The sequence below is a fragment of the Beta vulgaris genome, chromosome 7 (assembly GCF_026745355.1).
Source record: "Beta vulgaris subsp. vulgaris cultivar EL10 chromosome 7, EL10.2, whole genome shotgun sequence".
Lineage (NCBI taxonomy): Eukaryota > Viridiplantae > Streptophyta > Magnoliopsida > Caryophyllales > Amaranthaceae > Beta > Beta vulgaris.
The window spans coordinates 7,359,445-7,375,912 of NC_079208.1; the positions used below are offsets into that span (position 1 = coordinate 7,359,445).

At 34.2% G+C, this 16,468-nt stretch overlaps 1 protein-coding gene across 1 annotated transcript; it reads right to left on the reverse strand.

The window, feature by feature from the left end:
* Positions 1–9,290: 9,290 nt before the first annotated feature.
* On the reverse strand, positions 9,291–10,181 carry LOC104898620 (auxin-binding protein ABP19a-like). The gene has a single exon (XM_010685715.4). It carries the CDS (start codon positions 10,094–10,096, stop codon positions 9,584–9,586), a length of 513 nt encoding a protein of 170 aa, XP_010684017.2. The 5' UTR covers positions 10,097–10,181; the 3' UTR covers positions 9,291–9,583.
* Positions 10,182–16,468: the final 6,287 nt, after the last annotated feature.

Genomic DNA, 16,468 nt, shown 5'->3' on the forward strand with positions numbered 1-16,468 from the left:
ACAACTCATAAAAAAAATTAATATTTTAAAAATATATGTCGAAAACAATTCAAAAACATCTTGTATGGTAAGAAGATCCTTAACCATGAAAAAATGGTTCATGATCCGGGCACATTTTTGTTTTTGCTTAATAAGAAATAAAAGTAATGTTCATATATGACCCAAGTGTAATAGTTGAAAATATATGGAAACTCTTGAGAATTTTTGGTATCCATTTAAATTTTCTTAAATATCCTTTATGTTTTTGTTATTCCCTGATAATTAATGAGGGCCAAAAATTCATGGAAATTAAAACAAAAAGTTTTAATGTATCTGCCATTTTTTTTACGTGAAGTTAACTTTCATATCTATAAAAACAAAAGAAACAACAATCATTATCTATATATAGAGATATAGTTATATACTTATATTCAACTAAAAAAAAGTTATATAATTATACATGTTCATTACATATTATATATTCCTACTTCCTTTTACACTCCCTCTCAAGATAGTCTTTTGTACTGATGGACAGGAAGAGCCTTGGTGAGTCCATCAACGCTATTTGTAATTCGGATGGCACATAAGATGTTTGAATAGTTACTTGCTTGACCTTCTCTCTTATAAAGTGGCAGTCCACTTCTATATGTTTAGTTCTCTCATGATAAATAAGATTTGCAGCTATGGAGAGAGCATCTAGATTATAACGTTTCAGAGCAGCAATAGATAGTTTCTTTAGACTAAGGTCCTTTAGAAGATTCATTAGCTAAGTAATTTCACAAGCAGTGAGGGCCATGACCCTATACTCAGCTTCTGTTGAAGACCTACCTACAACACTTTAATTTGCTTCTTACTTTTCCAGGAAATAGGAGAAGATCCTAGGAGAATGCAATAACTAGTGGTAGATCTTCTAGAAAAGGGACATGATGCCCAATCTGAGTCACAATATGCAGTGAGTTTAGCTGAGCTTTTTCTTTCTAAAAGAATCCCTTGTTCAGGTTCCTATTTGATGTACCTAAGTACTCTTCTCGCAGCTTGTATATGAGTTGATGTTGGTTGTTGCATGAAATGACTCAGAAGTTAAACTAAAGACTTAATATCGAGTCTAGACAATAATGTCAAGTAGATTAGTTGACCAACCAATCTTCTGTAGGGTTCAGGATTTGAGAGGGGTGTGCCTTTAATCAGGTTCCAGTTTCATTTGTGTGTCTAGGGGATGTTTTAGAGATTTGTACTTGTCTACTTCATACTCCTTTAAAAAAATCAAGTGCATACTTTCTTTGAGAAATAAAGATGCCTTGTGAAGTTTTACAGAACTCCATGCTTAGAAAATAGTTAAGATCTCCCAAGTCTTTCATGTGAAATTGAGAACTGAATAGACCTTTAACTCTTTCTATTTGCTTGTTGTTGTTTCCTGTGATGATTAAATCATCCACATAGATAAGAATTGCAGTGAATGTGGTATCTATCTCCTTAATAAATAAAGAATAATATGCATGAGATTGAGTATAACCAAAAGAGATTAGTGCACTAGACAATCTTGCAAACCATTGTCTAGGTCCTTATTTAAGACCATACAATGCTTTCATTAATTTGCATACCAAATCAGGTTTACACTCCCTCTAGCTTGGTGAGTATGCAGTAACCAAAAGAGAAGCTTTTCAGGATTGGAGTAAATTATAAGTCAAAGTGATCTATGTTTGTTGTGTGGGAGCAAAGTGAAAAGTCACACTCATTTATTCTTTGAGTGTCAATCAGTATGAATTGATGGATGGCAATTGGAATTGGTTGAATATAAAATGTACATCCAAGGAGATTAGTAGAATCAACAGATGGATTCATCATAGTCAGATGACAAAATTCATGAAAAATGTTGCTTATGCTCCTGTAGCTTCGACAACCTATAACATCTGGCAAAGCAGAAATGAAAGCTTTTGGTGTCATAAAGTCCCTGTGATTAGAGTTGTAATTAGCAATATAAAATTTGTAATTAAGAGTACTAGAGTAGAGTATTAGCTATACTCCCTAAGAAGATCTCTCAAAATGATAGAAGATGGTTCACTGAACTAGCTTAAATTGTATAGCTGTTTTGGCCTTTGTTAAGGCTTGGTAGGTTGTAAAATGGTGTTTTTTGGTTATAATATCTTACAACTTAGCAAAAAAAAAAAAAAAGTATGCTGTACTAGGATGATTATATCCTTGAGGAATGTGCATATATATGTCTTCCTTCAAACCACCATGCAGAAATGCATTTTGCACATCCATTTGGCATGTATATATATGCCAATGATTGATAGCAACAACTATTAGTAGGGCCATAATGGTACTCATTTTTGCTACTGGAGCATAGGTTTGAGTATATTCACCGCCTTTCTTTTGATTACATCCTTGAATGACTAATCTTGCTTTCTTTGTTTCTACATTCCCATCAACTTTGTATTTGGTTTTATATACCCATGTGTCATTGTCTTGAAGAGCCTGCAACTCCTTGTCCATAGCTGCTACCTAACCAGGTTGAGCTACAGCTTCAAAATAAGATCTTGGATTGTCACTTTTCTACAATATGAGCAACCATATTGGTGTTAACAACTGAAGTGGCAATTCTAGCATGATCATATTATTTTGAGAGGTAGTAACAAAATCATTTAGCCATGCAGGAGCGTGAGTTGTTCTAGTAGATATTTTGATAGTAGGTTGTGAAGAAGGTAAAGTATGATCAGTTTGAGATGTATCATGAATAGTAGGTTCATCATTAGGATGGAAGTTATGTTCATTTTGAAGTTCAGTGGTGTGCTTGAGGTGAGATTGGTCAAAGGGGGAGAGGATTCATGAAGGAAATGGATTGATTTGATTGCATGGGATTGGGGATTACATACTCATAAAACTTCACATCTCTAGAAACAACCTGTTGTTTGGTCAACATGTTGTTAAGTTTGTAACCCTTTTGGGTTGTAGGATATCCAAGAAAATACAAGGAACAACTTTAGTTGTAAACTCGTCCTTGTGTTTATCTATATTATAGGCCATAGCCAAACAACCAAAGGCCTTCATGTGAGTATAATTAGGTTGTTTAGCAAACATCAGCTCATAAGGTGTTTTGTGTTTAACAACACTAGAAGGGAGCCTATTGATGATATAGGTTGCAGTCATAACACAATCTCCCTAGTAAGACAAAGGAAGACTAGCCTCAAACCTCAGAGCACAATCTCCCCAGTAAGACAAAGGAAGACCAGCCTCAAACCTCATAGCCTTACTTATATCAAGTAGGTGCTATGTTTTCTTTCTACCACACCATTTTTGTTGTGGTCAATCCACACAACTGATTTGATGAACTATTCCCTTTTTAGTAAACAAAGTAATGCACTCTTGATCATATCCTTGAATTCCAAGGCATTATCTAATCGTACTACTCTTACTTTTCTGTCAAAGTGAGTTTGAGCATAAGCACAAAATCTTTTGAGTGTCATAAATGAGTCAGATTTATATTTCGATAGCTACACGCCTACACCCATGTAGCCTTAGTGAAATCATATACAATTATAAGAAAAAACCTATATTTTCCTTGATATTGGACTTTTTATGGACCCCATATATCTAAATGAATTTAATCAAATGTTCCTGTCACAGTGGTGGTACTTAATGGAAAAGGTATTTTTGTGAGCTTGGCCACGAGACAAGAAAGGCAGATTTCTTTGTCAGCATCTTTTACACATCCTTTTATACTAGGTATGTGTTTCATTTTCTCTATGGATGTATGTCCTAGCCTAACATGCCAAAGAGAATAATCTGAAACTTTTGCATTCATAGAAAATACTTCATTGCTTAAATTTCCATAATTTAAGTCACTGCATCAAAACATCATTATAGTTTTTATCAGCAACAACAACATTTGATTCAAAACATGACTAGTATTTGCCTTAGGTCTAGCAGGATGTGCTTGTAGCTTGTTTTCTTGTGTTGTGTTTGAGCAAGCATGCTTGCTTGTGTCTTGGTTGATGAAGGGTTGATTGTAAAGGTAGTAGAGACCACCAGTGGTCGTATCAATTCCTTTAATTCTTTGTGTTGTGCAATCCCGCATAACACAATAGTTTTTGTAAAACATCACAGAATACTTATTATGTTCCTTCAACTTCTGAACTGATAACAAGTTTTGTTTAAACTCAAGAACATAAAGTAAACCCTAAGCTCAATTCCATTTATGAGAAATACATTTCCCATGTGAGTTGCATAGGTTGTACCACCATTTGGAAGATTTATTTTGAATTTGTGAAACAATTGTTTCACATTCTTCAGTTTATCAAGATTGGCAACCATATGATTTGATGCCCCAGAATCAATGATCCAAGCATCATCAGCATGATTCACAAAATGATAGGAAGTCAAACCTGCAAAGTGAGTGTCTAGTTCTTCATCTGTTTCATCTCCCTTTCTCATAGCAGAATTGCAAGAGCTGCCACCTAACTTCAGCATTTCTTGCAACTGATGAGCCATGACAATAGCAAGTTCAGCATTGCCCACATTTAGTTGAGCATTAGAAGCATTATGTTATTGTCAGTACATAACATTAATCAGACGATATTATCTACTTGAATAATTTACAAACTTAAAAGGGTAATATTAATAGGACAATATTGCTCCCAATTCTTTCCTTTGGCAATATCTATACAAATATATTACAAGGAGTTCCTAAAGAAGAATAATGCATTATCTTTTGGAGTGTTTATTTCATGTACTCCACATACAATTAAAAAATTTAGAAAATGTATGGTATAAGATTTGATCCCATGAATTTAAACTTATATACTTAAGTCTTAACCATTAAACCAACTAATATTTAAAAGTAAAATATTAATAAATGAAAATCATAATTACTCGGGGAATAACTCAGGCCTAAAACTAGCAAATAGCCTAATAGGAGATCTATTCGTCTATCCATAATCCAACTAGTTTATTGCCAATCATTTCCCATACACGTGATTTAGAACCACCCATCTTTTTTTTTTTATTAGGAAAGGTAGTTGGTCTAAAGACCAACCCTTGCTAGGCTACTAGCTAGCCTACAGGGCACACCAGCTTAGAGGCTAGGTACAAAGCTAAACATCTCGAAATAAATGCCCCAACATATTGTTAGGATGGAGATTTGAACCATAGGAAAGTCCCTGAAATTCGAGGTGGTACTGCAATGAGATACCAACTCTACCTCAATTTAGGAGCACTTCTCTAAAGGTGATAGAATGATTTTTCATAAAAGGTAAGTTTGTTCGATCTGACAAATTGTGATTTAACAATATACTTCCAATGTAGCTATCAACGACGTCAATCATAGATTCATAGGTTACTAAACCATGAAGAAGGGATTGTTTCTTGAGTTCATCACTAATGACTTAATTAAAACCCTTTTAGCCATACTTGTGCCTTGATGGTGTAATTATTCATTAATGTGATTGCATGAGGATTGAGGGCAACGGTTCAACGATTATTGGTAGCAGGAAGAATGAAAAAAGCAAACGAATGATTTTATTAAAACTCTTTTAGCTATCTATATAATAAGAAAAATTGGCTCTAAATAATCTTAACAAGTGTTGGTGTAAATAAGACATACTCGACTACTTTCTCACGACAAGACCAACCGTCAAGTAATTGTGCTTTTTTTTAAAGAGAAGTTTCATTAATTGAAGGCCAAATGGCATCTACAATAGATATTAAAGAAAAATAAGATACGATTAAACAAGGCTAAATCAAATTCATCTTCGAGGAAACTATAATGAACCAGATCGAGCAACACAATGCAGCCCCCTTGTATTTGCTGAATCAAACAACTATTGATGAGGAAGTCTATCATTCTGACATAGTTTTGGAATATCATTCTTGATCGAGCCATGTTAACCGCATCCGAGATTCCAATACCTCCATGTTGAGTCTTGAACTTCAACCAATAAGAACAATTTCTCATACCTAAAAACAAAAAAACCACACTCACAAGTCACAACTCCCATATGGGAGAAGGAGATCTCCACAACAGAGACTAAAAACCCCATAATAGGGTTTGAAAAATCCATAAAGAGATACTAATTTATTCAACAAAACAAGAAAATAAAATAAAAACTGAAAAAAGGAAAAAAGGGGCTTACCATGAAGGAGTAGGGGAGGCTAGGGTTTTAGAGAGAAAAAGAAAGAGAGGGGGAAGCTAGAATATATCATTACGGGCTACTTGTCAAGTAATTGTGCTGAATAATACGTTGGTGACTTAAATTAGAATCTATTAGACTATTCGGACCCAATTCTTTACTATAATATATTGTGTTTAGTAGGGATTAAAATTATTAAATATTGTCATCATATTCCTAAATAAATTTTCCTTCATATGTCCGAAGTTTTTCTAAAGAGATGATATGCAAATAATGCAATGACTATAGTTTTCTAAAGTGATGTGGTTTACAATTAAGAGGGTGTTTGGTATGAAAACTTTTGATGCAGGAAACGGATTCAAATAAGCGTTTTCATTTCTAATTGTTTGGTATGAGTGTTAAATAATAAATACCGTTTCCGGAGGGAAACATAATCCCCCCATTTGTTACCCTTATCAAACTAGTGGACACAAAACAAGTTTTTCCTTCTTCAATCATAAACCTTTCAATTGTTTCCATTCCACTAGGATACCAAACAACTATTAAAGATAACGGTTATTATTTCCATTTTTCCTCCTTATCAAAATCCTTTCCATTCCGTTTACGTTGATGATACCAAACGCCCTCTAAAAAAGATATGATTTGATCGTAAAATGATTACACTCTTATGCAAAAACAAGAGATCAAACCCTAATAAACAACTTTACCTATTGCTTCCCGTCAAAAAAAAACTTTACCTATTGCTGGAGTCTTTTCAAGAAATCGCAATAATAGTTTTTTTTTTTTTTTTTGCTTTCAAATGGAGAGAACGAAATTTCAAATAAATTAGAGTAAAAGATTAGAAAAATCAAGCGAGAAGAATTACAGTAAATTGAGAAGTAATTAAATTGAAGATGGTATTCATTAGATGAAAAAGATAAGACGAGATTTGCTCCTATATCCATTTGCTTAACCAATAATCATAATAATACAGAAGATCTAACACCATAGTTTCAAATCTAACTAAATCAAGAATGAATTGAACAAACACCAAACTCTTATTACAAAAAATAAAAGATTAAACTCAAATCGAGCTTTTGCTTGATTTTTCTACAATCTTTCAATGTCCGACAGTTAATTGTGCCACTCCGACTTCCAGCGGTTATGTGACGCTGGTGGTGAGAGAGACCATCAACATAAGAAAAATAAACTGGGATAAACCTATCAGACATGGGTTTACTAAAGGTCAAGGATCTGCTCGCCTCGAATCAGAAAGCATGGAACCCTACGCTCATCTGGAGATGCTTCAGCTCGGAGTCCGCAATCCGGATTCTAGCCACACACATTCCGGAAGAAGATGTGCATGACAGATTTGTTTGGAGCGAGACCAATTCTGATATTCCCAGAGTTAAGGATGTTTACGCTTTCTATCTGTCCAAAAAAGGGGCATTGAATTTATCCCAGGAAAATAGGCGTTTCTGGAACAAACTCTGGGCATCCGACCTCAAGCCTAAATGGAAGTTTTTCACCTGGAGACTCTTGAATAAAGCTCTGCCTACAAACTTCAATCTGGTAAAAAGAAATGTTTCAGTACAGGAGAATTGTCCGCTCTGTAAGCAATTCATAGAAAATGAAAGTCACTTGTTCAGAGATTGTGATATATCATCTCGTGTTTGGGCAGCCTCGGTGTTGGGGATACGGACATGCACCTACCCTCACATACCTATTGAGGAGTGGATCAAGAATTTCCTCAGGATTTTCTGGAAGGAAGATGGAGTTACGTCAATACGTGCAACGGAGTTCGTAGCAACTCTATGGTCTATTTGGATTCATCGAAATAGCATCATCTTCAGGAGGGAAGATGTGAACCCTGCTAGTATCGTTGTAACTAAATCAACCTTCCTTAAGGAGTTCATTGACAACAACAAATTCAGGAATAGACATTCACACCTATCCCCAGATGACAGTAAAAGGACGAATAGGTGTTTGAATTCTCAAGATAATTGGGATCAAGAAGGATGCATAGTCAGGGTAGATGGAGCTTGGAAGCGCCATTTACAGCAATTTCCAAGAGCAGGAATCGGATGGTCAGCCACTATTGATAATATCAAGATTTTCGAAGGAAACGACGTGGTTGTCTCTTTATCACCCATTCAAACGGAAGCTTACGCAATTCTTCGAGGTATGAGGGAAGCATTCACGAAAGGTATTAGTCGCGTTCACATCTTCTCAGATAGCAGCGAGATTGTACAGGCACTTCGGAGCCGAAAATATCCATTCGAAGTTGCAGCTTTAGCTCTTGATATACAAGCTCTAAGCCGTAAGTTCCTTTTTTGTAAGATTCATAAGGTAGACAGGAATTTAGTCGCACCAGCGCATGAGTTAGCTGTCGCAGCCAGGTTAGGCAATGTTAATTAGTTTCATGTTTGTACTTGTTGTCAAAAAAAAAAAAAAGCGTGTTTTCTAAGTTAAACCAACCTATTGCGGCGTTTCTTCTTAGAGAAATCGTAGCAATTGATCAAATATAATAATATATTTCATTTATTGCTGCAACTTTTTCTGTGAGAAACCGTATTAATAGATTATTTTAAATATTTTTTTTCTCACGCAGTCTATTGAGGTTTATAGCTAAAATCGCATTAATTCAATAGCAGTAATAGTGGTAATTTTTTATATTAATGTGATAATATGGGACCGCGTAAAGGTTGACTTATTTAAAACAATTTTTCCATTGAGATAAAGTAAGCACCATTTTCTTAACTTCTTCCCATTTCTCTACTCTTCAAAATTTCAGTTGTTTGATATGGATAGTTTTCTAATTATTTGACAAATATTGTTTCCCTAATAACAAACTTATTATTCTTTCCCACCCAATACCTATAAAACGGCGAGAACAACCCTGTGTTTAATGGGTTATGATAGCTAATTTAACCTCGATGGCAATAGAAAGACAGTATGATGGCTATGTTTGGGCACATAAGCTGAACTAGAGCTGAAATTGAAAAGTTAGCTCAAAATTTCAGTACCTTAATTAGAGATGCTATATTTGATAGCAATTCAATTTTAGTAAATGTTTGAGCTTAAATTTTATTTAGGTTCTTACTCCAAACACTGCTATTTATTTTAGGTTACTTAAACTTTTAAAACCTAGTCGTCATTTAAGATGACTTAAATGTGTTGTCAAACAGAGCCAATAAACATTGATTAGAATAACGACGAATGATTTTATTTATTGGTGAATGTACTACAAAATGAACTATAAACACTAAAACCGATAAATATGAAAGAATTGAAACAAGCAACACATGTTGTCATATATTTATTGAACAGACAAATAAATTGGCTGATTGGGTAATCAATAAAAGAATAACTTAAATAGGCTTTTAAGCAGTGCCAAATGCCCTCTTCATCCTCATTACCTCCGCGTTACTTAGAAGAGTGATTTGTTGAGCTATGTCAGCAGGTAAGTTACCGCCAAATAAGGAGTTCATAGTGAATTATATTGCTGGGTTTGCACCATTCAAACTAACAAATGCAGTAGCTGGGGTGGTACCAACATTAACTTGGAAATGAAGCATGGCTTGTGGGAAAATCATAACATCTCCAACCTCAAGTCTTCTGTAGTATGCAGTGTTGTTTGTGTCAATAAATCCCGCAATTATTGAACCCCTTGATACAATTAGAACTTCTGATGTTCGGTGTGAGTGTACAGGTATGACTCCCCCGACACCAAAGTCTAACCTTGCCATAGAAATACCTAGACCGTTCAAAGCTGGGAATTGATCAACAAATGCTAGAGTTACGTTGTTTCCGGGTACATTTGTGATCGTTCTGCCACCACGGAAACCAGTGTAAACAAAGTCATCTGTTGTTAGAGTAGCAGGATCTCTACAAGCATATCCTTCTGGCCCTCTTGGGAGACTACGATCTGCTACACAAAAATCAACTTCTATTGCATGAGAGAGACAAACCAAGAGAGAAAAAGTGAAGAAAACTATAAGGCTATTCATTTTGCAATAAATTTTGCTAGAATTATAAGTTCCCAAGAGGCAAGAAGTAGATTTGGTAAGGGGGGTTTTGTTACTTGCTTCGTGTTTCTCTTGGATATGAGATATGGTAGCTAAGATTGGCACCCTATATATATATAGAGTACTTATCCTTCGTCAACCAAAGGGGAATATTTGAAATATTCCTGTCCAAATTAGTTGCTCAAGCTATAAGTCAATTATCCACAACTCTTCAAGATTTTAGAAAAAAGCCACCTTGATTCGGGTATTCAAGTGGCTTTATTTTTGTCTTCAACAATATAATAATATTCAGGAACCGAAAATAAATTATTCAATGAGGCGCGGTCTGCTTAATACGGAGCTTAATTAATTGAAATATTATATTGCGTTTCAGCTACATGGAAAATTCATAGATAGTGGGAGATTATTAATTAGGAAAAATGTACAGGAATAATCCCAACTATTGGGCATCGTCCACCATTAATCCCAACTATGACTTATTAATGAATAATCCTAACTATTGCATGTACCTTCCCGCATTGCTCCGTTTATCTATTGAGGCTTGTTTAGCCGGTAAAAACATAATATTTCGAATTTCTTTTTCTTATTTCCTTCTTTTCTCATTTTTTTATATCTAATTATTCCTCTTCTTATTTCTTTTATCTTAAAAAGAAAGTTTATCATCATCACCATCTCCTCCTCATAAATTCATCATCATCATGGCATTCACCATTTCATCAACTATAATAATCATAGCAGTTCATCATAATCAGACATCACCGCCATCATCCCATCATCTTCATAAACCCAGCATCTGAACCGCCGCCGCAAGTCCCACAACATCATCGTAATCAACCATCACCAATTTACCATCATGAACTTCACAATCAACCATCCTAACCGCCACCATCGCTGCCGCAAACATCCCTTCAGCTCCACCGCCGCAAAGATCTGCCATCGAGCCCATTACCTTTGCGCTGAACTTCTATCATCGAAATCTTCAAACTACAAGAAAAACTTCTAATTCTCTCTCCTTCTAAACCACCGCCGTTGCCCTGAACTTCTATCTTCCATCTCTCTTTTTTTTATATATGTGAAATTTACAGGGTTGGGTTGAGGGGGTTGTGTTGGTCATGGATGGGGTAGTGGTGGTGGTTGTGGTTGTTGATAGGTCGTGATGGTGCGGATTGGGTTGTGGTGATGGTTGAGGTGAGGTTGTTGTCCTGAGTGGGTTAAGTTGGAGCTGTTGGGATTGTTGTGTGGTTGGCAGAGGTGGTGTTAGTGTGGTGAGGCATGGGATGATGTGGGCCGAATTGATGGGAGATTGGCAGATGTGTGATGGTGGTGTGGTTGTGATGATGGTGATCGAATTGGAGATGATGGTGATCGAGTTGGTGATGAATTGGATGTTTAATTATGGGAGAAGATGATGATTGATGAATCTGATAAGTCACAATGAACCAGATATCATCATGATGATTGATGATTGATGATTGATGATGATGAATTGGATGCTTAATTACAACGAAGGTTTTTTTATATATAATGGAAAATATAAAAGAAAAGAAAATAAAAGAAAATAAAATAAAATAAGAAGTTCACCTGTTTAACAGGTAACAAGTTAACACAAATCATTTTGGGAAGATGATCCATATAGTTTGGATTATTCAGTAATAAGTCATTGTTGGGATTAATATTGGAAGGTGCTCAATAGTTGGGATTATTCCTGTACATTTTTCCTATTAATTATTCTTTTGCATGACTTGAAGATATCACATGTGCTCCTTTGTGTTTTTATCAACGGACTTGGTCTTTTAATATACTAGAATTTTTTGCACGCGATGCGTGCTTGAATTTTTTTCGAATAGGAACTTAATTTTCTTCGACATAAGAGTCAAAATTTGAACATTAGACATACGAAGTATAATTGTTTTTAGTTGCAAAATTTGATTAGTTTAGTTTCTGTCACTTAAGTCTCTCACCATTCTTTTTGTTTTTTTTTTTTTTTTACTTTTCAAAGTTAAATTCTATGAATAAAATAGAAATTTTTTTGAATTTATTTTGATTTCTAATATTATAATTTTTTAGTTGATTTTTGAATTAAGTACAGTACTTCATAAATTGTAAAGAAAGTAGACACTTTGATTTCAAGTCAATTTTTTCATATGTTGTAGTTTGTAAGTGAATTTTTAAGTTTTTCTAAAGTTTCCTCATTTTAGTGATTTGCATAACGTAAATTATGCAATTTTATGATTTTAGTTGACTTGTAGTGATTATTATAATTATATTTTTGGATATTTTTGTTTGAAGCACCCTTTGATTTGTAAGTGAATTTGTAATTTAGAATGGGAAGGGAGTAAGATAGTCTCTTCATTTGAGGATACCATTTTAGTGATTTGCATAATAGAGATACATGTACTTTAATTCTTGAATGATATTTTATATAAACATTTTTACCTTGATAATTTCTCGCTATTATATAATAGAAAAAAATACGTCCAAATATATGTAAAAGTTTCATTATATATAGGAAACACTATAAAAAAGTAAATAATTTTTTTGCCTTGTCTAAAAATTCTAATTTCACTACAAATACACCTCTATTTTTTATCATGACCCACCATTAATTGTGAATGGTTCTTGAGAATAGTAATTTGTAAGTAAATTTTTGTAAATGTTTTTGTATGTATTGACGTTTTAGGTTATTAGTTTCAGTTTGTATATTAATTTAAAGTTTTAATGAAGTTTCCTGATTATTTGAGTGATTTGCGTGATTTTTATAACGTGATTTTCTCAATCGTATGGGTGATTTGTAAAGTTTCTTCTTTTAACTGATTTGTGAGTGAGTGTTGTAAATTTATTTTCGGTATTTTGATTTTGACATTCCTTTTGTAATTTAGAAAGAGAAGGGGGGTAAAATAGGCGTTTCAAAAGAGGACACCATTGCTCCCCCCTTCCCTTATATATATATATATACATATATAGGATTTTTTTTTAAAGATAAAGAGAAGGTGCCCTAATTGATCGAAACCTCGCTCAGGTCAATCCGACCCGAGTTTGCAGGCAAGCTAGGTTCATTGGGAGTAGGAGGATGGTAAAGGAAAATCCCCATCCTCAAAGTGCCTCTAACATGTGTTTAATCCCACAACCTCAAGGTTGTGAGATACAAACCAAACCACTAAATCAAATACTACTTGTTATATATATATATATATATATATATATATATATATATATACTTTCTTGCATTGTACTTTTCCTCTTGATATAATATATATTTCTTTTTTGGGTAGGTAAGATGAAGAGGCATATTGAATTGACATCTCGATCAGACTTAACTAGTCAGATTTGCAGGTCAGGCTCATTGGGATGAAGGGGGAATGGTAAGGAGAACCTAACCCTTAAAGAGCCTATAGTTGGATTCAATCCCATGATATTGAAATCATTATGCCATATTTTTACCACTTGATCAAGCCTTACTTGTTCCCTTGATATAATACTACCTCCGTTCTCTTTTAGTTGCAACGTTTGACAAATTGCACTATTCATGTTCTCTTATTTGACCACATTTATTGATTTATATGTTAAACAAAATATAGTCATGTGGGATCTTGTTTGATTCGTTTCGATGTAAGCTTTCATAATATCAAATTTTTATAATTTTTACTTACATACAATTAGAGATAAAACGATTTGAAATTGTACATTGGCAAGCGTGAAAGTCAAAACATTGCAACTAAATAAAAACAGAGGTAGTATATAGACTCTTGTTTTTTATTGGTCAACAAAGTCATGTAGTATTTGTGATTTTTTAATTTTCATTTGGGTGCATTTAACGCCAGTATTTTATTCGTCAACAAATTTTTGTAGCTCTTGCTATTGATATCGCATGTAATAGCTAACGAAATTCTTTAAGCTTATCAAAAACCATGGTCGTAATGGTGATGAATTGGATTAGCTAATAATAAAGCTCATGTGATATACAACTAACATTATTTTATATTTTGTGGTTTACTTATTATTTTTACGTTAATTGGTAAACTAATATTGATTATTATATATTTTTACAGCTTATATAAACACTCTTGTAATTTTTGATTTTTAAAAATTAAAAATTAATTAATTGATTGAAATCATCTGACATCTATAAAATAAATCAAAACCAACAAATACATGTTAAATTAAATTGGGATCAAACAAAATTTGTTAAAGCCAAAAATACAATTGTTGATAATATTCAACATGCGGCTCAAATAATGTCATGTGTAATTTGTCATTCACCTTACCTGCTCAAATAATATATATATACTTCCTCCATTTTGAAATGATTGAAACACTTCTCTTCTTTATTTTAGAGCTTTTCGAGAAAAGTGGTTCACTTATTTCGAAACGGGTGATTGAGGAAGTATATATTAATTGTGGTATAATAATTTTTTCATGTTTAGTATAATATTTTTTTACATATTAAGATTCCGTTTGATTCAACTCATTTTGTCTTATCTTATCTTATTTTATTTTATCTTATCCTATTTTATATTATCTTATCTTATAAGATAGTTTATTGTGCTGTCTAATATCTTATTTTATCTTATCTTATTTGTTCTAAAATAAGTTAAAATAAGTTGGATAGAACAGAGCCTAAATATCTTTGATTGGATTAAACGAAAAAAATAAAAAAATCCATCCAATCGTGAGAAATTATTATTTTCCCACCCCATCAGACTCATGTTTATAAGCGAAATTTGTCATAAACCACATTTTATAACCATTTTTTTTGTGAGAAACCACCTTTTAAAAAAATTTGGTTAATTAGCCAACTTTTTGGTTCTATTTTTTGTTGGAAGCCACCACTTGTCGGAATCTGGTGGTTGACCTCGATTTTTCGGCGTTGACCATCAGATTTTCGCCATTCTTCCCCTTTATTCTTCTCCCCCCTCTCCCCTTGCACCCCCCCGGCAACCCACCCTCTCCCCTCGCATCCCCCGGCAACCCACCCACCCCCCTCGCATCCCCCAAGAACCCCTCCCCCCTCGCAACCCGCCGGCAACCCCCCCCCCCCCGACTATCCCACCCTCCCAACCCTAAGCCCACTCCCCCCTTGCATCCCCGACCACCCCCTCCCCCCTTGCATCGCCCGACAACCCCCTTCCTTCCCGCGCAGCCTTCCTAGCCCTTCTTTCTTCCCTTGCTCAAAAATTTCAAAAAAAAAAAATTCGAGGGAGGAAGTTGCTATTAGAAGAAGAAAGAAGCGTGAAGGTGGAAGAAATGGCGAAGTTCTGGAAAAAAAATGGCGAAAATATGATGGTCAACGTTAGAAAAATGGCGAAAAAATGTCGGAAAATATGATGGCTAGCTAATTAATGATTCTTTTTAAAAGGTGGTTTCTCACAAAAAAAGTGATTATAAAAGGTGATTTCTAACAAATTTTCTTGTTTATAATGATATCACTTTGTGCACAACTTCTAATTCTTTGAGGGACCGCCTGATTAGAAGTATGAAAACTGAATTTCCTATGAATGATTTGGGGCTTCTATGTTATATTCTTAGGTACTTCATACACTCATATTTCTTTCTATATGCTTCTTTCTTAGAGGAAGTATGCCCATGAAATATTGGAGCGTGTAGGCATAGAGACTTGTAAGCCTGCACTAACTCCAGTTGACACTAATTGTAACACCCCGATAATTCTCTCTTTTCAGAAATACCATTATAATATAAAACTTAGAGAATTACCCAAGTATTATCGCCCGTGTGATAACGTATCGGCTTATTCAGAATTTTGCAGCGGAAAACAATTAACTAAACTTCAACTTTATTATAACTCAATAAATAAGTAACAAGTGTTTGAAACTTAAACAATTTAATTTAGCCAACTCAAATAAACTTAATAAAATATGTTCTTAACAATGCAGAAAATAAAGTATACTAGTTACACATTCTCTCCATTCCAGATATCCAATGATGCACATCTGCGAACCTGTAATGTCAATGCTATACTGAATCTGCTCACCATAAAGGATCATCACAAGATCAATAAGGCAAAGCCATGATCACACACACAAACGAAGCACGTAATCAGCAAAGCTGGGTACTACATACTAAAACATAAACATTCCTAACATGATACTACTAATAACGTGCAGGGATAAATAATCATATAATGATATAACATTCTGCAGACAACTTTTACTGAACTAAACTCTAAACATCTTTTTATTACTTTAAATGGAATAGTTATTGGACATTGAGTTGTCCTACCAACCAGCCTTCATTACGAAGACGAAATACGGTCATGACTCCGTATTCCCGAATGACCTGTGATATCGAGGAACCTTTGAACTAAAAGAGGAATGGGGATCAATCCATCCTAGAAAA